The 25,311-nt window shown below is 37.4% G+C and overlaps 1 protein-coding gene across 6 annotated transcripts in view; it reads left to right on the top strand.

The window, feature by feature from the left end:
• Positions 1-25,311, top strand: part of akap9 (A-kinase anchoring protein 9) — a 47,452-nt gene that overhangs the window by 3,672 nt on the left and 18,469 nt on the right. For 4 of the 6 annotated variants that reach the window (XM_087787700.1, XM_087787695.1, XM_087787697.1 and 1 more), the window contains exons 2-18: positions 2,742-2,990; positions 5,193-5,237; positions 5,494-5,556; positions 6,253-6,396; positions 7,172-7,327; positions 7,413-7,610; positions 8,028-10,793; positions 11,543-11,623; positions 13,471-13,597; positions 14,233-14,455; positions 15,629-15,677; positions 16,288-16,626; positions 16,920-17,189; positions 18,776-18,897; positions 18,959-19,131; positions 19,515-19,741; positions 23,348-23,510. In XM_087787700.1, the coding sequence (XP_087643826.1) occupies positions 2,742-2,990; positions 5,193-5,237; positions 5,494-5,556; positions 6,253-6,396; positions 7,172-7,327; positions 7,413-7,610; positions 8,028-10,793; positions 11,543-11,623; positions 13,471-13,597; positions 14,233-14,455; positions 15,629-15,677; positions 16,288-16,626; positions 16,920-17,189; positions 18,776-18,897; positions 18,959-19,131; positions 19,515-19,741; positions 23,348-23,510 (5,395 nt within the window). The remainder of the gene's footprint in view (positions 1-2,741; positions 2,991-5,192; positions 5,238-5,493; positions 5,557-6,252; positions 6,397-7,171; positions 7,328-7,412; positions 7,611-8,027; positions 10,794-11,542; positions 11,624-13,470; positions 13,598-14,232; positions 14,456-15,628; positions 15,678-16,287; positions 16,627-16,919; positions 17,190-18,775; positions 18,898-18,958; positions 19,132-19,514; positions 19,742-23,347; positions 23,511-25,311) is intronic. The other 2 variants (XM_087787696.1, XM_087787699.1) reach the window with 2 other exon arrangements.

Consider the following 25,311-nt stretch of genomic DNA (forward strand, 5'->3'; position numbering starts at 1 on the left):
ATATTTCTTTATTAACCATGTTGCAGTTCGTGGAAAAAAAAGCCTACATTGAACCAATCTATGCATTTGAGGTCGGCACTATTGGATCTCTGCAACCACTGATTCCCAAGCAATGTCTTGGCAAATTTAACTTTTCCTCAAATTTAACTTTTGGGAGTATTGTGCAATTTTGTGCGTTGCCAAGTGTGTTTGTTCAAAGGTAATTTGCCTGTTCAGTGGCAGGCTTAAATTTTAATTGGAGTCTAGAGACTGAGCCAATTGCAATAATTAATAAAGTACATGCATACGTTTGAAAGACCTTCTATAACAGTATTTTGATCGGTTAATGGTTATTTATGAATACAATTATTCCTTTTTTAATAGCAGTCCTCTATAATATTAGGCAAGTGGTCTTAATGTTGAGGCTGATTATCTAATGGAATATAATATGCAACAGTACGTTGCCGACTAATGGAGTGAATTTATTACATGAAATTAGTAGAAGCAATCGATGTTATTAGATACGAATCCCTTGGCCTGTTCTCTTGGGATGGTTTTTAAAACAGCGACTTAGTCACTCACTCAAATAGATGAAAGAAAAGGAGGATTTGGATGTGTTTCCGGGTAAACGTTTATATACAACTTATGTTAACACACCTACGTAGTCCCGGCTGGTCCGTATGGGGTGAGAAAAACAGTCTTCGGTCTCCATATGCTCCACTGTTGCTCTGATCTGACCAGCCAAGTTGGACTGCCAATTGTGATTATCAGCTCATTCGGGTGTTCCCCACACTCCTTCTCAAAGTCTGGCTCATCCGTCATGTATCAAACACCTACGGTTGATGCATCAAAGAATCTTTTGTCTACAGCACTGGAGTTTATTTCCATTTATCATCCTTTGTGTTCTCACATGTCTAGGGACTTTCAGAAGTACAACTCTGTGGGTATATTTGGAATAAGAGTGGGACATTTGTGGAGGTGCAAAGGCACAGATCAGAGGGCCTTTGAGCTTTTCACTGTGAGTTGCACGTAGGGGATCGGCCATGGCGCCCACTCCTGGCTCTTTGGAAACAGCCTTTAACCTTTTGTGCATCAGCACTGAGCAAGACCTGTTGAAATGTGCTTACAAGAGTAGAAAATAACTCTGCTTACCTCCCTTTTAAATGTGGATACCTGATTGTCCATATTGGTTCTTAGTCATCCAGGTTTGTCATGATTAAAAAAAGGTTTTTATAAGTAAGTAAGTAATTTTTATTTGTATAGCGCTTTTCCAGACCAGTGTCACAAAGCGCTTAAACAATCAAAACAATATTCATAAAGTATATACTTTAAAGGGCAAGATAAAACTGACACACAACAGGAGTTCCAGAAAATCAAGATTAAAAAAAGGTTTTTATAAGGAAATTACTTTAAAATTGTTTTCAATATTATGTTTTTTAGTATCATGAAGATCATGATATGATGGAAATATAGAACCTTTTTGTGGTATCATATATTTTTTTATTTAAATGAATTATTGGGAATATTATATTCTGTAATAAACCATGTGACTGATCATGAGTCCATTATTACAATCAGCAGGTCTACCATTAAATTGTAAAAAGTAGAACACTTCAAAGTTGATTAAGAACATGCTTGATCTCGATATAATTTCAAGATAATTTCTTATCTTAAAAATTCTTCTGTTCAGAAAGGTAACGGCGAATGTTTGACAACCATATAACACGTGTGCTGTGACATCTGTAGCGCCTGCTCTCTCTATCACCATCTCTGCTCCCTGTCAGAACCAGAGGCTTGTAAATAATACATATTAGTAATGTCACATGGCATTCTCTCTAACTTATTTATTCTCTCATTAATTATTAGAAAAGTTACATATATCTTGATTACCAGAAATCAGTTTGCCTGAGTTTATATGTCTGTTTTTATGTCTGTTTTTAATCCTTTAATGATAAATTATATAAATGATAAATAGGTATTATAGGCAAAATATATGTTTTGTAACAAATAATAATTAATTGTTTATTTAAAGTAAGTGTTGTACTTATTGTTCTCATCAAGTTCTTAATTGATTCAAAATGTTACTTTGCTGTCTAACTTTGACAGCCCTCAGCCTTTATCCTCAATAGGTAACGCACCGAAAATAATTTCTCAAGAGTATAATATTTATTGTTTCATGTCAATAAACTGTAATGTAGTCAAAAATAAGGCCAGGTTTAAAATACAGTTTTCAGGATGTATTTGAATTTTCAAAGATTTTTACTTCATTATTTACTTTTTGTATCAATTTGTATCATGAAACAATTAATGTTTTTTGTTGAATAGCTATTTTTCAATAAGCGTTTGGTCCAAGTTATAGAAAATGGATTATGATTCTGGATTTGTCAACTGTAGACCAGGGCTCAGTTGTTTAAAGAAAGCTGGTTGTGTTTTTGCTGAGTAACTGGTACAACAGACTAGATGGAGTTCAGTGATTACTGCAATTAGCTGACAAATCACTGACATACATTGTAATCTTATTAGTTGGGATTAACTGTTGAGGAAGCAAAAGCCATGTCCCGGATATAATGAACACAGTGGGAAGATTCGTTTGTGGCCAAGAATTCACTGCTCCTAACACCCGCAATGTTTCACTTGACTCTTGCCAAACTGTGTCGCCTCAGAGTAGGTAGATTTACTTTAAATAAATATGAAGAAGATTCCTGTTGTTTGTTCTTTTCTGTTTTGATAAAAATCATATTCATGTGTTGTTTTTTCAACAGTTGGCTGAGTATCGTCAGAGGAAAGCTTACGCCGACTCCCAAAGGAAGCAGAAAAAGAAAAGGAAAAAGAAGCCGGACGAGGATGCTCAGGGAACGGTGGACGACGGTCAGGATCACTCCGTGGGAAGAGAAGATCTCTCTGAGGAGAAAGAAGGATCACAACATGGTCCTCCCACGACACAGTTTACTTTTGCACGGACGCTAAGGAGTGGAGACACGGTCAAGCATGATCAGACTTACACCATAGAGGTAGAATCATTTTTCCTTTTTTTTTTCTTTGCTTTTTACAACTGCAAATATCGCTCTAGTTGTCATAGCAACTGCTTTGTAAAGGATGAGAGAATGCCATCAAGCTGTAAACATAACATGTAGTGTTGGATCTATTGTCCTAAAATAGATTATGTTCAGTCGAATCCATTGACACACATTTAAGTTTTTTTTAAATATCTCCTATTATAACCTTTTTTTCAAGTAGCATTCCAATGCTTTATATTCAACAAATATCTTCGATATTGCTCTATGCTCTCTATCTCTTATTTATTACTTGCATAACTCTTATTTCAACTTGTATTAAAATTAAAATAGAATAACTTAAAATCATTCATCAATATATCTTTGTCTTAGTTAGAATAAAAACTGCAGTAAGACCTTACAAAGTTGATGATTGATTTAAAAGCTCAAAAATAATCATGGAAATAATAAAAATAAAAATAATTATAATAATAATTCACTGTACTAATGAAAAATAATATATTGTCTCCTCTGTTAAATGGCTACTGCATATTTAGATTTGCTGCTTGATTATTTGTCTGAAAGGTCAGACTTCTATCGAAAAGAGCTTTTGTCCACAAATGATGCATCATCTACATCCACATAATCTGTGTTTCCTGTGAATCATCCATTTTCATCTTCTTAGATAATCAAACTCCCAAGTGTTTTGGAATATTTTCACATGCCTGAGTGCTCCTGTGCATGTTTTTGAATCATTAAAATCCTCTCACTCTCTTTCAAGAGCACTGCAAAGGCTCTCTTGTCCTGAACCCATTGCACATTTAATGCCTGCAGTCCTAACTGTTGCCATGGAGACAGACAGTTGTGTTTAAAAAGCTGCTTCAGTCTGCTTAAACAAGTCATGTGGACTTGCAGAACTTTCTATCATCAAAGGATACAATTGTATTAACAGCAATGAATAATTATAAATATCTATGATGTTATTTAATCTCTAATCCAAGCTTTTATCTTTTGCCGATTCTAGGATAGATTAGTAATAGAAGATTTTCGGAAATGTTAAGCTATGTCATTTTACTCAGCACTATCTTTCTTTTTTTTGTAATATTTTATTTTTCAGGTTTTTGACAAAGACAACATATCACATATCACACATATACACACATTACACTTCTTCCTTAATGTATAGCCAACAGAAGTCAGGTGAATATGCAGTTGCATACAAAATATCATAATCAAACAAATCAGAACAATAATGGGAGAAGAAAAAACAACAACAAAAAATTGTGTTGCACTTTGAATTCGGTGATCAAACATTCTAAATGTCACTAATGTCTTAACAAGAAGGATGTGTCTCGCCTGCAGTTGATTCAGAACTCTGCAGCGAGAATTCTGACCCGCTCTAGTAGAAGAACTCACATTTCTCCGGTCCTTAAAACTCTTCACTGGCTTCCAGTTTCTTTCAGGATCAACTTTAAAATTCTGGTTCTTACTTTCAGAGCTATTCATGGTCAGGCTCCTCCTTACATCAGTGATCTGATCCAGCCTTACACCCCAGCTCGGGCTCTGAGGTCTGTGGATCAGAATCTACTTATGGTTCCACGCACACGGCTCAGGACCAGAGGAGAGAAATCTTTTCAGGCTGTTGCTCCTAAGCTTTGGAACAATCTTCCTCTCTCTTTGCGCTTGATGGAGTCTACTGACTCCTTTAAGAAACATCTTAAGACGTTTCTATTTGTGCAGGCTTTTCCTTGAATTTCTCGAACTCCTGTGTTGTTCTCGGTGTTGTCTTGATCTTTGAAGTATGTACTGTTTTGAGTATTGTTTTGATTGTTAAAGCGCTTTGTGACCCTGGTCTCGAAAAGCGCTATATAAATATATATTACTTACTTACTTACTTACTAATCATTTATAATATAATCCAAATGAGGTCTATAGATATTCTTATTGGAGGCCATATTGTCAAGAAAAGGTTGCCAGATTTTTTTGAAAATTCTTTGGTTTCCAAGTCTTTCATGTCGAATTTCTTATAAACTCATATTATATCTTCATATCTTTATAAGTCATCACTCGGGGAAATCTCAACCACAGAAAGAATGTTCAATTAACTTTTTAAAACTGTTTATGCTTAACAGACTTTTATTTTGTTGGTTTAATTGTGAATTAAATTGTCTGAATTTGTATAATCCATTAAATGTATAATGTTTCTTCCCTTCTCTTTAGCCTGAGAGTGAAGTTTCCACAACTGCTGAAGATTATTCATCTGAGGTAAGAAAAAGTCTATTAGAAATTTCTGCGCATTTAGAATGGAATTTTTTTGTTTGGGGTTTTAAATTAGTTCACACTAGTATTGAGTAGGTAAAAAAGCAACCATATCCAAAGACATAATTACAAATACATTAATCGATCTACCAGTGAATGATAAACGTATTGAAAAGCAATTTTTTAGTTTTTTCTTTTCATGCGGGTTCTCTGTGTGTTGCGCTGTGTTAATATTGCAATGACAAAGTTTGTGAATGAACAGGTAAATGGCTGCCATGATGTGACAGAGACCCTTATAATGATGTCCTCAGAAGATGTGAACTGGGTACAGTAATCTGTTCAAGTAGTTATTTTAACTCTACTTGGCAAATCCTCCAGCACTGTGTTTTCTTGACTAACATTTTTAATTTCTTTTAATTTCCAATAACGTTCTTGTCAAGCTGTTGTCAAACTTATTCACACTTAGGTCTTACATTTACAGACGTGGATGCTGCATTTTAGCTTAGGAATGTCTAAACGTAGTTTATGCTTCTGTTGCATTGGCCTTTTTGGCAGCTGAAAGAAGTCGGCATGGACACCTTGGCTAATCAGGAGCAATTTAAGCCAATCGTAATGTGTGTTTAATCCGTTTGTGTCATCATCGGTACTGTTTTCAGATACTACGCTTCATCTCTGATTGAAAATTTGCCAACTATAAATGACATTTTCCAACCTCGTGTTACATTTCTGTTGGCAGGGTGATAAAAAAGGTTTATTAATCTTATGCGGCTTATCCTTTTTATACTCCAGAGAGAGAGGAAGCTTCTCAGTTGATCGTTCCTACTCTTTAATTTCCTCAAAATCTTTAACTTGTATCTTTTTGCTTATCTTAACCACACTAATCAAACTAACGACAAAGCAAACTAACAGTTGACGCTTGCATTTAATTGAAGAACAAGTCTGAATGTTTTGGCTCATATCTCATTTAGTTACATTTCTGTTGCACAGATGATAATGTGATTTTCATCCCCTTCTTTTTAAGGAGGAGCCTGAATCACTTTTGACGAAGCCAGGCACTCTACAAGACATGGAGGACGCTCTTGCTGATAAATCTCGAGCTGTGCAGGAGTTAAGTCAAGAGCTGGAGGAGATAAAGGCTGCCTTTGGCACAGAGGGGGTAAAACAGGTACGCATATAACATAAATGGATACCTGCTTGTCACTTAAAGGTGGCTAATTAGATATCTGTTAAAGTTGGTTTGTCTTGTTGTGTCCTTAATCATGATAGTTGATGTGTTGATATGTGTACATGATACATAAAGACACAATTAGGTGCGCTAATTGGTGTCTTTATGTATTTAGTGCTTGGGGTGTAAATAAGATCCAATTAAGAATGTTCATGCATTTACAAGGAACTGTATGTTTGTTATAGTCGTGGATATATTTTGTCTATTTGAACAAATCAACAGTATATTTATATACTGTCACAATTATTTTCGATAATAATAAATACATTTAAAAATGCTAAAAATGTTAAATATTGACTTGGTTTTTTTTGGTAATTTTTAATAAAACGTTTAAATTGTTATTTAAGAAGATAAAAATTGACAAGGGGCGAAAAAGTTGAAGCCATTTTTTTTAAGAGAAAGAAAGTCTATAAAAAATCTGTACATTAGGTTTTGTAATATTGGCATCTTTACCGAAACTCAAAATAGGATCAAATAAGTCAAAACAATATTTATAAAAACATTATGTTTAGGTAAAACAATAATGGAAATATTTCTAACATATCTTATAGACACTTGCTGGGAATACTGTTAAAATAATAAATAAATATATAACTATAACCAATATTTCTCTGTAATACAGTTCATAAGGATTGATGAATCAACATCCATTGTTGCATTTTACCATTTTACCTTCACTCTCTCTGTCCATTTCTTAACTCAAATGACTCTTCAGTTGCAGGACTTTGAAGCAGCATTAAAGCAAAGGGATGGCATCATCACCCAACTCACAGCCAATCTCCAGCAAGCTCGTAAGGAAAAGGATGAGATAATGAAAGAGTTTCTGGAGCTGACGGAGCAGAGCCAAAATTTGCACATTCAATTCCAGCAGGTGAATCTTCTTTAACACCTTTGCTGTGATCGATGTTGTTCACAATAACTCAAAACTGAAACATTTTATTTCTTGCCCATCAAAGTTGCAGGCTGGAGAAACGTTGAGAAACAGCAGCCACAGCAGCACGGCAGCAGACCTCTTCCAGGCTAGACAGCAACTGTCCCAGTATCAACAGCAGATTGAGGAAATGAACACCGCTGTCAGTTTGAAGGCAGAAAAAAGCAATGAGCAGCTTGAACTTATCAGCCAGCTGCAGCTCCAACTCACTGAGCTAGAGATGGTAAAACATTTAAATCACTATGTTTTGTATGACACATGAAAGCTACAGTTATTTACATTCTATTAGGGTTTCTACTGTTCATGTAGATCTACGCTACTGTAAGTCCTTTTGCAATGTTACACCTTTTGACCATTTGAACATTTTATTATGTAATTGTTTGATCATCTAACTGGATATATTTGCCTTCTTTGTAAATCAAACCTTATCAGACAAGTGTGTTTATAGGGGATTCTTTTTAAAGCTGCTGTATAACTGGATTAATGTGAGGAAAGTCATCTTTTCACAGTCAATAATTTATATGAAGAACCAGCGGCTTCAGGTGGTTTCAACACATGCTCGCCATAAAAAATCAGTTATTACTGTGGTATATTCCTTTATTATTCTATTAATGGTTTGTTTATATTTTAATTTTTGCAGTCAAGCAGAAGAACAGAGGAGTCGCTGACTCAAAGGATCCAGGAGAAGGATCTGCTGATTGACAAGCAGGAGAAAAGCATCATCAGTCAACAGCACTCCATGGCTGAGTTAAAAACGGAAGAGGAATCTCTGATGAAAGCGCTGATGGAAAAGAATCAGTTCATTATTGAACAAACCACAATTATTAGTGAACACGAGCAATCCTTGATTCTTCTTAGAGAAGAGCTGGTTCATGCATCGAAAGTTTCGGATGATTTTATTGTCCAACAGTCGGATGAGAAGGACAGAATTATTGCTGATCAAAAGAAAGTCTTGTCTGAACGTGACTGCTCTGTCGCTTTACTTCAAGATGAGCTGGAATCTACTCAGAAGCGCCTTCAGGACTTTGAACAACGAGTAGCTGCAAAAGAATTGGACCTTGAAAGATGCTTGGATGACTTGGACGGCACCAGAGTAGACCTGGAGAGCTACAAACTAGAGATGGACAAAGAGCGATCCGAATTTGAGAATTGTAAAAGTGAACTTTCAAATTCAAGACAAAAAGAACGAATGTCCTCTGAGGAAATCCTGCAACTGATGGCAACAGTGGAGGATCTACAGAAACGCTGCCACCAAGGGAGTTTATCTGAAAGTGATACAATGCAAAAAATAGTTGAGGCTGAGAGGAAACATGAACATCTGAGAGCAGAGTTGGATGAAATGTATGGTCAGCAAATAGTTCAGATGAAGCAGGAGCTTCATTTGCAACATCTAGAAACACTTCAGCAGGTCAAAGCTGAACATGACACTAAAGTTCAGGTTCTAATATCACAAAACTCAGTTGAAGTGGAAATCCTCAACAGTAAAATCACAGACCTTTGTTACAATTTAGAGCAAACCAAAGCTATTCACAATGAGACTAATCAGGAGCTAGCTCGAATCACTGAAGAGAAGATACACTTGCAGAATAAGGTGGAGAGTCTTCTGGAAGATACCCACTCAAATAAAAATAAATTGGAGATTGTGACTCTCAGGCTAAACTCTCAGGAAACCCAACAAATTGAATTCCAGAAACTTCAGGACACTATTGATTGTTTGAAGCAGGAGTTGGCCGCTGCTAAAGAAGCCGCTCAGGAGGAAGAGTCCAAACATGAATCGGAAACTACGAACTACAAGATTAAGTTGGAGATGCTGGAAAGGGAGAAAGATGCTGTGCTTGACCGCATGGCAGAGTCACAGGAAGCAGAGCTGGAGCGTCTCAGAACTCAGCTTTTGTTTAGCCATGAGGAAGAGCTAACCACTCTACGAGAAGACTTGCAGAGAGAAGGCTACTTGAACACTGAGAACCTCTTGAATGAAGCTGCTGTAAAACATGAAGCTGCGTTACGTGAGCTGCGGTCAAAATATGACCAACAACTTATTTTGTTGCAAAGAGAGAAAGCAGATGATGCGACAGAGAAGGAGGAGCTTCTGCATCAAATTCTCGGCCTTAAAGAAGATCTTAAGCTAGCGATGCACAGCTCTAAAGCAGATGAACTGGTCCAACAACTTAAAGAACTTCAGGTAGAGCTTGAAGATCTTCGTAAGGAAGGGGAGGCAAGAGTGAGATTAGAAAATGAAACACAAAAGTTACTGAAGAAGAATGAGTCGCTTGAGAATCAAGAAAAAGAAAGAGAGCTTTGGTGGGAAAGGAAGATCCAGGAGAAGATCCAGGAGCATGAGCTGGAGAAGGTGACATTGCTCGAATCTAATAGTGCTTTTAAAACGGAATTAGACTCAAAGATGTTGGAGATTGAGAAATTAATTACGGAAAGAAATTCAACTCAGAAAAATGTGGTTGTACTGCAGGAGGAAGTTGAAAAACAGAGGACAACATTTTCTTTTGCAGAAAAGAACTTTGAGGTGAACTACCAGGAACTCAAAGAGGAGTATACATGTCTCATTGAGACAAAAAACAAATTGGAAGAAACCAGACTCAAGGAGGCGTTTGAGTTTGAAGGGAAAATTGCCAGTCTTCAAAAACAGATTTTAGAGACAGAAGAGAGAAACAGGGAAATAAAATCAGAAAAGGTTGCAGTCTTGGAGAACGATATGACGGAGATCATGGAGAAACTTAATGTTACACTGAAGGAGAAGGAGGGCTTGACAGTGAAACTCTCTAAAGTTACAGAGAATCTGGAGTTCACCAAGGTCAGAATGGGACAGCTGGAAGAGACGCTTTTGAAGGTGACTCAAGAAAATAAAAGTGTCAGCCTGAATCAGACCCTGGACAGTGAGGCTTCAAAAGAAGATGTTGTCCAGCAACAAGATAAGCCCTTCCACAAGGACACACAGATGTCTTCTGTTGATGATCATCACCTTCAGATTCAGTCCCTCCAAGAAAAGATAGATGCTCTTCAGTCACTCTTACAAGCAGCAGAGTCTGAGAGAGACAGCATCCGCAGAACACTGGAGCTTCATAGACTCCCATCCACATCTGCTTCAGCAGCACAATCCTCTCAGGAGGGACCTGTTGAAGGGCCGTCCTCACCTCAGAAGTCTGCTGCCTCAGGATCAAACAGGCGAAAGCGACGTCAGAGGTCGAAACAGGAGCGTAAACTCGAAGCAGCTCTTTTCGACTGCAACAGACAGAGGGAGGAGGAAGAGGAGGCAGTGCTGGAGGAAGAGAGAGCTGCGAGTGTTGCAGAGCAAGAGATGCAGTCGCTGATCGAGAGCCCGGTCCTTTCACAGGCACAAGAGAAGACCAACGCAGAGGACGCAACTGACGCACACTCCACCATCAAAAAGGTTGGTTTCATTGTATGTGAGAATCTGTCTCTCAATATTGTGTCGACAAGATTCACAAAATGAAGAGTGCATGTCAAGCATTTTAACATTGTGATTATTTTCTCTCTGTGTCGTGACTGTAGAAATCAAACATCTATGAAGCCTTTTATTAGTCATAATGATAGACTCAGGGTTATGAAGAGATACAGTTCCAATAGCACACTAGAAGTGTCATCAATATTCTGCTCATTTCTTGTGTTAAGCAACTCCATGAAATATTTACCATCCTCACACTTGATGCTGCTTCTCCAGCTTTTCTAATTACTTTTTTTGTTGTTCTTTTGAGATCAGCTGTGCAGTAAAAAAAATTCTGAAACCAATATATTTATATATATATATTATATAATGGATATTTGAGACATTAGAAGCATAGGATCTAATTCATGTTTTATTTTTGCTTTTTTTAAAGGCATGCAACAGCAACATTTAACAAATCTTAATTAAGCATGTTCATGATCCAAAATAATTTATTGATCCATGTTATTTATGTTATGATCAAGAATGTCAGTAGAATTAATTGTGATGTACGAGACCCATAGTTGCACATGTAAGGTTTATAAAAAAATATATTAATAATCTTAACACAAAAAGAAGTCAACACTTTATTATACTTGTGAGGATTGAGAAAAACTTTCAAAAGGTTGGTTTCAATCGATTCTTTATTTCTTCCTAAACTTTGCCACACAAACATTATTCTGCTTGTTCAACAGGTTAGTGGACATGAGACTGAGCCCTGCATGGAGTCTGTCATGGGCCAAAGCTCAGTGGACAAGAGCGAGATGTCTACTCATGTAAATATTCTTTAACTTCACATTTCTTCCTAAAATTTGCCTGACTTTATATGACAAAAGTGTGTTTCCTTCACAAATAGTTTTTTGTACAATGATTTTATTGAGTTTAGAATCCTCATAGTTCCAGCTTTTCCTTTTTAATAGAGCATGTAGCTTAAACAGCTGAGTTTTTTGTTTTTTTTGTGAACTTCAAATGAGGTGCAACATGAAAGACCACTGTTTTGTAATTGTGTGGCTTCTTATTGAATTTGCTCTAATACATAATGCAGCAGCTTTTCTATGGCTGAAATGCAAATAAGGTTCTCATCCTTGTCATCTCTTAGTGGGTTGTTACTGTTGTTGCTGTTGTTACTACATTTATATTTATAATAAGCTCTTGTCCTGAGGTGAAGCTTTTAGACCCAGGTAAATCTTTACTACTGAATAATTCATCACAAGAAGAAGTAGAATGGGATTGCTTTGTGTTGGGGATATGCAATTAAGCAGAATTCCTAAAAAGGCAAAGCAACACGCAGATAAAACGTGTACAGATTGTAAAGGGGGTATGTATTTTAAATCTCTAAAAGACTGTTTTTCCCTGCTTTCTGTTTATCCAAAACATGATAATTAAATGAGTGAAAATGCCAATTTTTGCTGAAACAGGGTAATTATATAAATTTGGTATGTGTAAGAGGTTGCCATCGTTTTTACAGGTACATGAATACTATACTGTAGTTTGTATCGCTTGATCATGATTCAGAATTAAAAAGAAAAACACTAGACAGATGTCCAGCCTGTTGGTCGGTGAAACCCTCTACTTTTTCCTGATCATTAGGTAAACAAAAACGATAAATACAAAATGTTATACACCTGAACAGTTATGTTAAACTCCTTGTTGATGGCACATTTTACAAATACCAAAGAAAACAACAAAATCACATAATACAATAAATCACAAAAACAATAAAAGTGCATAGTAGAAGGCCACAGCAGGAAATCAACTCATTTGGAGGATGGGGGTAATACGTCTTTGTGATTATTTGGATGGCTGAATTCTGGACCAGTTGGAGTTTATGGAGGGATTTTTGAGGAAGGCCAAAAAAGAAGGGGGGTAACAATATATAGGGGGTTATGTATGAGGATGGCAGTGGTACAGGGGTTGAGGGAGTCTGTTGATGTATCACCTGGTGGAAATATGCAGGGGTATTATTGTTGATTTCAATTTAAATGAGAGTGAACTGTCTAGATTAACACTCAGACTCTTGACTTGAGGGGAGGGAAAACTGAGGAGTTGTCAAAAGTAAGAAGAAACTGTCAACTCTACAAAAAGTTAATATTTTGTCTATGAGTATAATTTCTGGACAAGAGGTGTGGAACAGGGATTTTTTTTATTTTAAATGTGGAATAAACGTTTTGTCTGCATTTTGATAACGTATTTATTATTTTTCTACCTGTAGTAGAGAATCAATGTGATGCAAGTTGAGATATGGAAGCACACAGCTAAGCTCAAACGCCAGCATCAAGACCAAGGTTCAGTGTCAAAAGTTTATTTTAATGAGATTAGTGGTGTGTCCTGATCACACATGGAAACACTCGTCACTGTAAAAGAAGACTCTTAGTAAAGGATTTTCTGTTGATAGTAATAAAGCTAGTTTCATTTCACTAAAATACAATTATATCAATTCATTTTTCACTTATTTTAGGCAGATTTAAGATTAATTTAATCTAATCCTCCCTTAGTTTTTTTTATTAATCCCAGGTCTAAGAGAAGATTGACACGTGAAGGAGAGGGCATCAGAAATGAAGCAGCACACTCACAAATGCTTTTTGATATTTTTTTGGTATAGTAAATATTTATTCTATATTAGGAGGAGTGTGGCCTGCACTTGAAGGCACAGTGCATCAGCCTAACCCAGATCCATGCTGCACAGCTGGAACTTCTGCAGGAGGAGATGGAGACTCGTACTCATCTTCACAAGCTCAAAGTAGATGGTGGTAAGAACTTTGAGCTCATCTGTGTCCGCTGGTGAAGTGTGTGTAGGATATTTTTCAGAATCCTCTATAAAAAAAACAGCACAAGATTAATACACACAAATTAAATGCATTAAAATATGGACGTTATTTCTAATCAAACATACATTTTGTTAATTGTTCAGGGTCCTTTAAGGAATTAATACACTATTATCAACATTTTTATTTGCCAACACATTATTATTGTACTTTTGATTTTAGTATTACATAAAATACTTCCTTAACACAAAAAATGTTAATCATATTAAGTAAGTAAGTACCTTGAATCTTGTCATGTTGTCATGATCTTGAATTTCTGTGTTGAACAATACAACACCATTTTACAACATAGTCTGAATAATTTTATTTAAACATCAAAATGAGTTCCATAAATTAGTTGGCTTAAATATGCATGTCATTTTAAGGTATCATTACATTAACAAAACAAGTATAATTTGATTAATTCGAGTCTTGTATAATACCTAATAATACCTTGTATAATACCTCATTTCAAAACATTTGACACATTTATTTTGCTTTCTTTAAACATGTGCATCCAATTGACACTTATCTTGCTACATGACCTCCTAACTTTCCTGTCCGTTCACTCAATTGATCAGATGCAGAAGAGCACATGAGGCCGTCATCTTCCTCAGATTCTTTGGAGTTAAAGAGATTGATGACGGAGGCACAGGAGAAGCAGCAGCAAATGGAAGAGAGTCACAGGAAGGAGTTTGAGTGTCAGCAGGCTCACTTTCAGCAACAAGCTGCAGAACGAGAGGAACAATACACAACAGAACTTCTTGAGCTGCAGCAGCAACTGCAGGCAGTCACACAACACGGGTAATGACGACTAACAAGTGTAACCTACTATTAAATTTGCTTGTATAAAAATGTTGTCTAAAGTTCAATCCACACTTGGAACTATTGTTTTCTTCCTCACTGTAAAAACAATCCATTAGATGTTTACAAAAAAAACACCTTATGTTTCTGAGATCCTGTTGATTCAATGTGCAGCAATGCATCACTACCATGTAGTTCTCTTATATTGTGTATAGTCTGTGTGTTAATTAAGTCACAAGACAGACAATATTTTTGTGACATGCCAGCTTAGTCACAACCAGAAAGCTGTCGAAGCCGCCTGCTGCATGTGTGATGTCGTTGTGGGTTTCCAGTTCCGAATTTTACAAATTAAACGCAGCCATTATGTAATTATGCAGTCGTTGCGCTACCGGGTTCATCAATATTGCGTGTAATTGTATCTGCAGTGTCATCTCCCGATAATTGTCTATCTGGGACTCTTTCCTTCATCAATTTGTAACAAATTTATGCAGCACCAAAATACTACACCACAATGTAACGTTGGATGCAAAAAGGGTTTTGTGCGTGTTTTGAGAAAGGTTGCTATTTAAAGACAAACCATGTTGACATTTGAGCCGGTAATACTTTGTTGAATCACAATTTAGTTTAAAAACATGATCCTAAACATCCATCGCTCTGGAGGAGCTTTTATGGTTTGATCAGTTGTTGTATCACGTTTGGGCTTCTGCCGCCCTCCACTGAGGCATTTTATTAATACAGCGGGGTTCCCCCATACTGGTAATTTTAAAAGCGGATTTAAGATTGATTAAAAACTGTGTTGTTTAAATGTTTTAATATCAATTTTAAAATTAATTAAAAACCTACAGCCTTGTGAGCTTGAATAGTTTAAAAGTTTGATCAAAGACTGTTTTGTCTGTTGAAATATTCAAGGCCTTTATTTCCATGTCTCATCTTCAAAGTAAAAGACGTGTTTAGGTTTGAGCTTTGTGACTATTTTTATGCCGCATTATTCAACAAGAAGTCTACGAAAACAAAAAAACTTAAGACAAAGGCTTTCACACCTAACAAGTTGATAAAAAACGTTTAACCCTAATATAAATCTCATTATGAAAATACGCATATGACACATCAAAGAATGAAAGAAAAATTCCACTGACCCAAGTTTTAACTGAATTTCTTTGTGTTTCTTTGCAGCACGCTTAGTGTTCCAGAGTCAAGCTCGCAAGAGAATGAAGAACTGAAGGTTTGGCCTCATCTTTAAACCACCATGTCACATGGATAGTGTTATAGTGTGTCTTAAGACAGTCCGACAGCACGGTCTGATTGGAGCAGTTACAGCCTTCAGGCTTAACTTGTCCTGAATCTGCTGCTCAGTTCAACAAAGACCAGCATCCAGAAGCAACCCTTTAAAAGTTACATAATTTGGTGTTCTAATTCTGGTGCTCATGGTTGCATTAGGAAGGCATTTGTTCTAGGCTATGTATCTATTTTTCTCCTCCAATCACTTTTTTTCTCCTTCCTTATCTTATTATAAATCTCAAATCTGATGAAATATTGACACGCCGTAGACAAGGCATTTAAAATTGAGCAGCACCGTCACAGTGACAGGGACTTTTAAGTGGGATATGTTGGTGTATTTGCAGAAATAAAGCTGACATTACTGTGTGCTCATTACCCCTACAGCAGTGATCCAAAGACAAAAGGTTTATTTATCAGTTGTCAAAGGGTGGGGAGGTCTTAGAAAAATGTGTCTGTATTCCTTAATGGCTTCTAATTATAACCAGGAATCAGCTGCTTTCAGCCCTCAGCTGGTACTTTTTCTGTTGAATTTCTGATTTTTTTTTCTCTCCTAGCAGGAGCTGACTGACGTAGAATTGTCAGCGGTGGGAGTGGATTTCCGCTGGCCAGCCGATTTGACAGCGCAGCTGCAGACATTGAGGAGAGCACTCTACAACAAGTACATGCATGAAGTCACTGCACTCAAAGAGCAACATCGTCAAGAGGTGGCCAGGCTGGCCAAAGAAATAGAAGAAGAGAGGAGAAAACCGAAGGACATCGACAAAAGCGTCAACAAAAATCAAGACGCCTGTAAAACTGTGACTGAGGGGTTTTTAAGGACCACTCATGTTGAAAAGCAGGGCAAACTTGATGAAAAACAGCACTTGCAACGGGTGGAGGAGGAAGTTGCGAAGGTAAGTGACCATCTTATCTTATGCTAATGATGCAAAGAAAGGGATTTATGATTATTAACGTTGCCGTCGTCAGAATTGCATACTCATTTAGCAATGCAAGTTTATTTGAGGAGTTAAACTGGTTATACTTGCTTAGTGGTGCGTCATGACTAGTGAACTCAAGATCCATGCAGAAATAATTCAAAATCTTCTGGACGCACAGATCCACAGGGGGTCTTGCTTAATGCTAAAACATGCATGTCTTTGAGCTAGCAGGTTATTAAGGCTCTTTTTGGCATTCATCTTTTTGACAGGCGATAGTTCAGATGTCTGTGGAGTTTGCACATCAGACAGAATTGGCCCGGATCAACAAGCGTGCATGTCAGACCAGCGCCTCTATGCAGACAAGGTCAGCTGAAGTGGATGGAGAGGAGACCATGCCTGAGGAGCAGACATCTAGTTCGCCTCCATCCAGGGGAGCATGGAAAGAGGCAGAAAAGGAGCGATTGGAGAAAGAGCTAGAAGACAGAGATGCACAGATTAAAAAGTTGACAGAAGCTCTAAAGAAAAATGGACATGATCCTGTGAGTTTATATTCACTCTCCGTCTGCAACCGTTCTGTAGCTTTTATTCTAGAATGTGATTATTCAGGTTCTCGTTTTTAACACGCAAATCTATTTTTATGTTGTCATGAGAGTCATGTAGTCTGTTTCTTTTATAGCCGAAACCTGTGACTAGAATTTATGGATTTTAAATTTTAAATGGTGTCCTATTATCACTAATAATCTGACTATAACTTTGTTATAGTCAGAAAACCTTTCTGAGCACAATGTTTTGCTTATTTCATATGAATAGTGTTAAACCTTTAGCGTTTAAAGTTTTTTATTCAGGTGCATAAATGATTTTCATAACTGGTTTCAGTTTGTTAAATAATTTCCAAAAAAACATAGCACTTCTCAGATTGAATTCCCCGACCTAATAGACTCTTGCCTGATTAGGCTTTTGCCATGTGATGGCCGAAGCTGTCAGATCCACTTTTTTCTTTGCTTAGATGCTCCAACACAAGTCTTTATATTTAAGTTCGATTCAAATGATGACTGAAATCGTGTCAGAAAATATGAGATTTGTAATGAAGCTGTGGAAGGGCTCACCATCAAGCTAAAAGAATGAACTTAAAATATAAGAGTTACTCAAATGAAGGAAAAGATGTGATGAAGAGAAAATGAAAACCAAAGAAAAAAAACCTATCCTGGCTTCCATAAATATGTATATAGTGGTAGATGTTGTTCACCTTGACCCAGAGACAACACAAAGGGATACCACAAACATCTGTTTTCAGAGATGATATAACAAAAGGGTTAAAATACGTTTAATAAGTTTGAATTTGAATGGAATTTCTATTTTTTTTAAATGAAACACAAGGAAATGGATGCGTGACTCGCTTTCACAAACATTCATAAATGGGTTTTCTGGTTTTACTCTGGCCTCATAAGTGCCAATTGCCATTTGAAATGGAAGCTAAAATAGATGGAATAACAGTTTTTTAAAAAATAGCTCAAATACTTTTGTGTATTTTTATTCTACACAAAAGCCAGTTTGTGGTAATGTAGTCTAATCAAAAACACTAGAATTTGAAAATATACAAGAAAATGTAAAATATGCTTATTATTTTTTTAGCTATATATTATTCAAGATACTTTTTTTACACTTGACGTTTTCCTGCTTACCAAAAGTTGTTCCCTCACCCCTTTTTGTTTAGGTAAGATGTGCTGATATAATGTATATTTCAGTGGAATTAATTGTATGCACAAAGATTGCAGTTAATTTATAATCATAAAATATTTTATATATAAAATATATCGTATATATTTTCCACTGCTGATGACGAACGACTTCTAATGTGAAAAGTCCTTCAATTTAATTTTCTGCAGGTTGCTTTTTTAACGTTACATCGTTAGGTGGTGCTATAGTGCCAGTAATTCAACTGCACCTGTTGCCATAGCAGCACAAAGACGGCACTGTTTCCAGCCTGAAGAGAGTTGGACGCTTGTGTCTCTGCGCATGTTGTTGGAATTCAGTTTGAGATGCAAACTGAACTTCTGATGAGCATTTGATTTGAACCTTCATCATGACAGGGCTGCTGTCTGTCTTTTCACTCCTTTCCTTGCAGAACATGCAGAAGAAAGATGTCAAAAGACCTGCTGATGACTCGGGTGGTACACTCATCTGTAAGGAGAGTTCGCGGAGATCACCTCTGGATGATGAGGAACACTTCTATGAAGACAATGAAAGGTATATTTGGAAGTTCTGTTGTTTAAACATCGATTGCTTAAACCTTTACTTATCCTTCCAGTAAACTTCTCAGAGCTAATGAGAAGCTTAGTCAGGTTCTGGTTGAGGTTCTGAAGACAACTGCCGCAGCCGAGCAAACCATGGGGCTGCACATGCAGACTCTACTAGAATCCATCAGCAAAGCTCAGAAGGATGCAGCATCCTTCTCCGATACCACTGAAAAGTCTGACACAGGCAAGTGTTATCAAACGTCTCATTTCTTCTTCAAATGTTTGGAAGTAAATATTTTGTCTGTACAATTGAGCATTGACATTTTCTTAAGATGACTAGCAACTTTTTAAACAGTACTTAGTTGATCTTAAATAAAGGGAGTGCTGTTAATATGCAGACAAACCTCTGTACCTAACTTCCTTCTTTAATGATTAGCAGTTTGTTTTTTCATAAGTGTTGTGTTTGTTAAAACACATTACAACGACTTTTTAAATTGACAAGTTACCTCCTGTTAGACTGAAAAGACTGTAAGATCAGTTTGTCGTCCTCTCTTCTTTTTAAAGCAGGGTGTTACTAAACTGTGCAGCACACGCTTAGCTTAATCTCCATTTCTGTGGTCAATCCAGGTCAATCCGTAGAAGTTTCCCACGGCAGTGAGGCAACCACAGCCTCCTTCTGGTCCAGAGAATCTGCCGCTCGCGAGGGTCTGGAGATGTCCCAGCATTTGATCGAGAGCCTGCTTTTAGGAGTTGAACCTCAGCTCGAGAACGAGGAGCATCTAATGGGCATCAGCAGCCGCTTGCAGACGGCCTTGGAGAAGATGTTGATGACCATCACAGACACCACCAACCAGGTAGAAAGCTTTCAGCTCTGCTAGGGTGATGTTGATTGAGAGTTATGTGGATACCTTGAAAGATATTTAGAGGTATAGTACAATATTTTTAATGAGCGTTATTTAAGTGGAAAACTTTCGCTCTATTATTTAAGCGGATTATATTTGTATCTATTATAAACATGTATTTTGTATTACAATTATCACAGTGTTATACTTATAAGTGTAACATGTGAGTTGCAAATGATTGAGTCAGCAGAACTCTAAAAGTATTCATATGTCCCGAGTCCACACAGCTGATACTTTCTTCCTGTCCCCAGAGGACATCATGGTGATGAGACTGCAGCAACATTGTCTCTGTCCATTATATAAACACAAAAGAGTCGCCTCATTCTCTGTGGTTGCCTATAGATACTGGCTATATTTACATGGGTAGTTTTGTTTCTCGCGGTCGGCCAATCACAATGTGGCGTTTAGAGAGGAACTCCTCCTCCATCCAGGGTTCTCACTGTGTCCATCATTTGCCACAGAGCAGTTAAACTAGGCCACGTCTGTGATGTGTTACTGTAACTGACTGCACATTTTCATGTTGGCTGAACTTCACCAGTTACACACGCTAGAATGAGTTTCATCGTGCTCATCTAAAAATAACTGCAGTGAATTCACAAGATGACTATCGGGGTCGGGTTTGTGCATGTCCAAAGAATGTCCTCAGAGTAATAAAATAATGGCTGCTTTAACTCTTAAAAGCCTGCAGTATTTAATAATATATTGTCACTCACTTAAAAAAAAAAAGTTACATAAAATTTGTGCTGATCTTATAAGTGATTATATAAGGTTATTACCTTGAAACGTGTTTTTATAGATGTTCTGTGGACTCCACACTGAGTTCTGTTTTCAAAGCTATAGTGAAGAAACCGATTCTACGACACATTTACGACTAACCGCACTCATCAGGGTAATAAACGTCTACCGGAGTGCTCCTTTAATGGTTTGTTCAATGATTTTTCTTGTTGCTATTGATCGAGTGGAACGCTAGTCTTGTCGAAAGCCGCCTCATCACGCCTTGGCTGTTGAAATGGCTGCGAGGAATGTGGCGTCACTTTGTTTTAATCCTGAGCTGCCAGTCAATGATTTGCCAGGTGACGGCGTTGAACCGCTCACCTGCTATTATCTGCTGTCATGGAAGTGCTTGACGTGGGACAGTTGGGAGCACGTTTGCTTTCTTTTTGTTACAAAGGGAGGCAAATCCGGTTTGGCAACTTTGCCTATGTGGGGCGTGTTCTCTCTTCTGGTTATTTGTGTGTGTGATCTGTTTGCAAATCTACCTCAAGAGTGAAGCCACACCTGCTTTCCTCACTTTAAAGCACTGAGACAAAAGCCAGTGGTTAAGAAAACGGAGTATTCTGCATTATCTTGGAGGTTAAAAATGTAAAGGGTTATCACGCACTAGTGCATGTGTGTGAGAGCAGAAGTGGAAGCAGGGAGCAGAGTGACAGTGTCCCGCCTGGGGTAAGTAAACCTCGGCTGACGGGAGGAGGAGGAGGGAGCCGGCGAGTGAGTAATAACATGGAATGCTCAACTGGGCATGCGTGAAGAGGCAATGACAGCACTAGAAGGAAGCGAACACTCAATTTAAAAACCCGGCTGCTGTAAGTTCACCCGTGCCTGGCTGCTGCTTCAGATCGAAAAAAGGGGGGGCCTGGGAAGCTACCCCACAGGTTGCTACGGTGATCCAGTGTTTGTCAGTGAAGCTCATGGGACAGCAAGAGGAGCAAAGGTAGAGCTCAACAACTCGGAAGCTACATGGAGATCACAGTGGATTCTATTTGAGACACCATTGCCTTTTTACTGATGGAATTCAGGATCTAAAGAGACTCTCATCTGCTTCTGAATGGATTCTTATCACCGTCACTGGATAGTTGTTGCTCTGTTTACTCTACCTCAGCTCGGTAGCGTATGATTCAGATGATGACGTGAATGTTTCCTCCTCGGATGTTGTTTACTCTTCGGCTGTTTACACTTGGAAACTGTTGCCTGGAGCCGTCGACTTCAGGTCTTTGATCCCAGCGGGACCTGGCTGTTGTTTCCACCTCAGCGGCCATACTTTAGGCTGAAACAAGTGCTTATGACTCCCAAGCATCATCTCCATCGTCACCATGGACTCGTACCGCTCTTATTGGAAGTCAAAGAAGCAAAGCAGCATATGGATGGAAGGGGAGGACAAGGATGTGTACGAGGTGGAATCCCGGGTTCCCCTTCCGAGACCTTTCCCTCTCTGTAGCACCTTGAATGAGAAAAATGCTGTTGTGGTTCAGACCCAGATCTCACACGTTAATCACAGGACCAATGGTCACCTGCTGAAGGTCATATCCAAAATCTCCTTACCAACTCCTCCTTATACAGTAAGTTCTGCGTGACTGCGACTCCTAGATTGAAGCTGTCTCTGAATAATTAAACTCCTGCTGATTAAAATATAATTCTGGTTTTAGCTTCTCTGTATTGTTGAAGCATGAGATCAAATATTGAGTCTTCCGGGTTTGCTGTAATCTCACAAGACCTTTGCCCCGTAACATTTGACTGTAAAACGTTGAATTTGAAAGTGCTATAGGCCCACGCCTCTCTGAAACACAATAAAACATGACAAGTCTGCAAGTAAATTAATTATGTGACATCATTTATCCTACCGTAATTAGGTTCCACATGCATGATCTCTTTTTTTTCCTGTGGAGTGTTTTTGGCTTGATGGCCTGAGGATGGCATCGCTTCTTACCATGGATCATTTCGTCCTTTTGGCTCTATTGATCTCTGACATTTTAATGTCATTGCCATTTGAGGATGAGGGAGCTTTGCTGACCCTTGACCAGTTTTTAGAGACGACACCAGTCCTAAATTTGTACTTTTTGTGATCTGGATTTAGAAAGGGAAATATCTAATATGTTGGTAGCATTCTTTTTTGTCCCGCTGTCATTTACAATAGAAAGAGAGAACACACTGTATGATGCAGTTTTTGTTGTCACTACATCCTACAAAAACACTGCATCATACACAGTATCACTCGGCCAAGTCTATAATTTAAGTCATGTAGAGATCAGTAAAAGTACTTTGTTTCTGGACATCTTCCCTTTATCCAGTAATCATTGTTTAAGTCCATGTGTAAAGGGTGTATTTAAACCCTATATATGAAATAACTGACATATCCACCATTTTTCTCTACTTTTATCAAGTTAGTTTTCTCTTTTTTCTAATTAAAATGAATTGGGGGTTTTCTAACTCTTAATTATTTCAAATTTTAATTAAAATTGTTTGAAAACGTATAGAATACATTTATTATCTCTTGTTGAGATTTATGTGAAAACTACGGGTCTGTTTGGATCTTTGAGAACAAAAGCTCATCATATCGTAACTTTTACGGTTAATGTTGGTGAACAAGTCATTCCTGAAACGTTTTTCGTTTAAAAAATCTTGAACAATATCTCCCGTAGATAAAAAGTTGACATGAACGATCCCTGTCTTTGCGGTTCCTGGTTTCAAAATATAAATCAATCTTTGAAATAAAAGTGTTTTATATTGCTATTTAATGTTTGTCAGCACTTAATAATGTTTAAAATGTTCTTTTGTTCACAGCTTGAACATGCCAGGTTGACTCAGACTGAACTGATGCGGGAGTCATTCCGCCACAATCAGGAAATCAACGAGTTGCTTCAGAAGCAAGAGGAGCTCCAGATCCGGCTCACGGAGGAGGCGCGAGCTCGAGAGCAGCTAGCTCTCGAGCTTCACCGAGCTGAAGGTACGTTTCCATCTCAATCAAATCTGAAACACACACGAGAATATAAATTGTGATACCATCATGGCATCTGTGGGTACCCCTTTACAAAGAATCGCAAAAAGAAGCTTGAGTCCCTGATATCGCTTGAGAAAAGGTTTTGTGACAGAATACAAACTATATTCAGTACTCTGTGAGGGGCACACTCCAAAGTGATAAGACCAGTAGGGAAAGTTACGTTGAAAATATGTTCAAACTTTGTTTTTTCTTATACACCTTTGAGTCAGAACCCAGCAACTGTAGATGATCCTCGTGATTGTTCTCTAGGCATTATTATGGAATTGAAAGTTTAATTTAGCTTTCTCTTTTGATGGCTTCTCCAGATTGTGTTAAAAGGTTGTAAATCTGGTGTCGCCATTCCTGTCAGAAACAGCTGATCTTCAAGTATCACCTGTTGTGACCACAACTGGTAGTTTTTCTCACACACACACACACACACACACACACAAAACACAGTTCACTGTTCTTTGGTCCAAGTTCCACATTGGTGAGTGTACATGTTATTTTGTAGATGAATATTTATGCTGTGCAACATTATCCGTCCCTGGGATGTGACAAGTATCTGCATGATGTATGATGTATGTATTGATCATTTTGAACACAGCAGGAGAATGGTGGTGCTGTTATTTGGATGCAGCTAAAGATCAATTAATTGAAATCAAAAAAGTGTATTATTTTAGTCACAAAATTATTCTTAAATAATGTAGGACAGGTAAGATTCAGGTAAAAATGTATTAACTATTTTTAGTAGTTTATTCCAGTTTAATCCGCTTTCCACTTGAAACTACTAAACTTTCAAGCAACCATTGTACTAATGTACCAACTGATGAAAGTAACATCTAATATTTTGCTAAAATATTTGTTTAAACTCAATGACTAGGGAATAAGACAACTGCTAATGTACTAGTATTATAACTGTATGTACTGAAACTGCTATGAGTACTATTACTTGAGTGAAGTTACGGTTGATGTGCTAATACTTTACAGTCATTGACATTTCTACTACAAAAGTAATAGACATGATCCATTTAGTAATTTCTAACAATCCGAACACTGCCTCTATAGAACCACTAGTGTCAGATGTTCTTTGAATTAAACAGGGTGTTCTTGTGGATCATCGTGTTGAATGTTGCTCAATTAAAATATTAGGGAGTGTTTGACGTGTAATGAGGCATTTTGTCTTTGACATCTTGAAGCTGTTCATCAAAAAGAATGTACTCTTCCTGTATTATGTGAGATAATCTGCACATAGAATGCCCAGGGTGTGGTCTTTTCTAACTGGTTCAACTGTAGTGATACTGTGTGCATGGATTAAGAATATCTATTTAAATTTCCTAGAAGAGTTTATTAAAGTCAGTACCTCCTTCTATTCTGATGCATGCTGAGGTTCAAATTTCTTAAAAAGGAGAAAACATATGCTGTTGAGCGGATCCAATAGTCATGTGACCATAGTCTTAGTGGTGTTGTTGTCAGTAAGACACCACAGATCATGTGGTACCAGCTTTGTGTGCAGGTGAGAGTCCTCCTTAGGCAAACTTCTCTTATGTCTGGTTCCTGCTCAGATGTCACAACTTGTTTGATATTTACCTTTAAAAAACACAGCCAACCTTTTCAGCTACCCTGAATGAAGTCACTGAAAACATATTATTTCTTGAAAAAAAATGATTATTGATGTATTATTTTTATTATTTGCAATAAAAGGTATGATAATACACATTTATTTAAAATGTACTATGATAGTTTTAAGATTATATATGATATTACT

Source organism: Callionymus lyra, chromosome 3 (genome assembly GCF_982586985.1).
Source record: "Callionymus lyra chromosome 3, fCalLyr1.hap1.1, whole genome shotgun sequence".
NCBI lineage: Eukaryota > Metazoa > Chordata > Actinopteri > Syngnathiformes > Callionymidae > Callionymus > Callionymus lyra.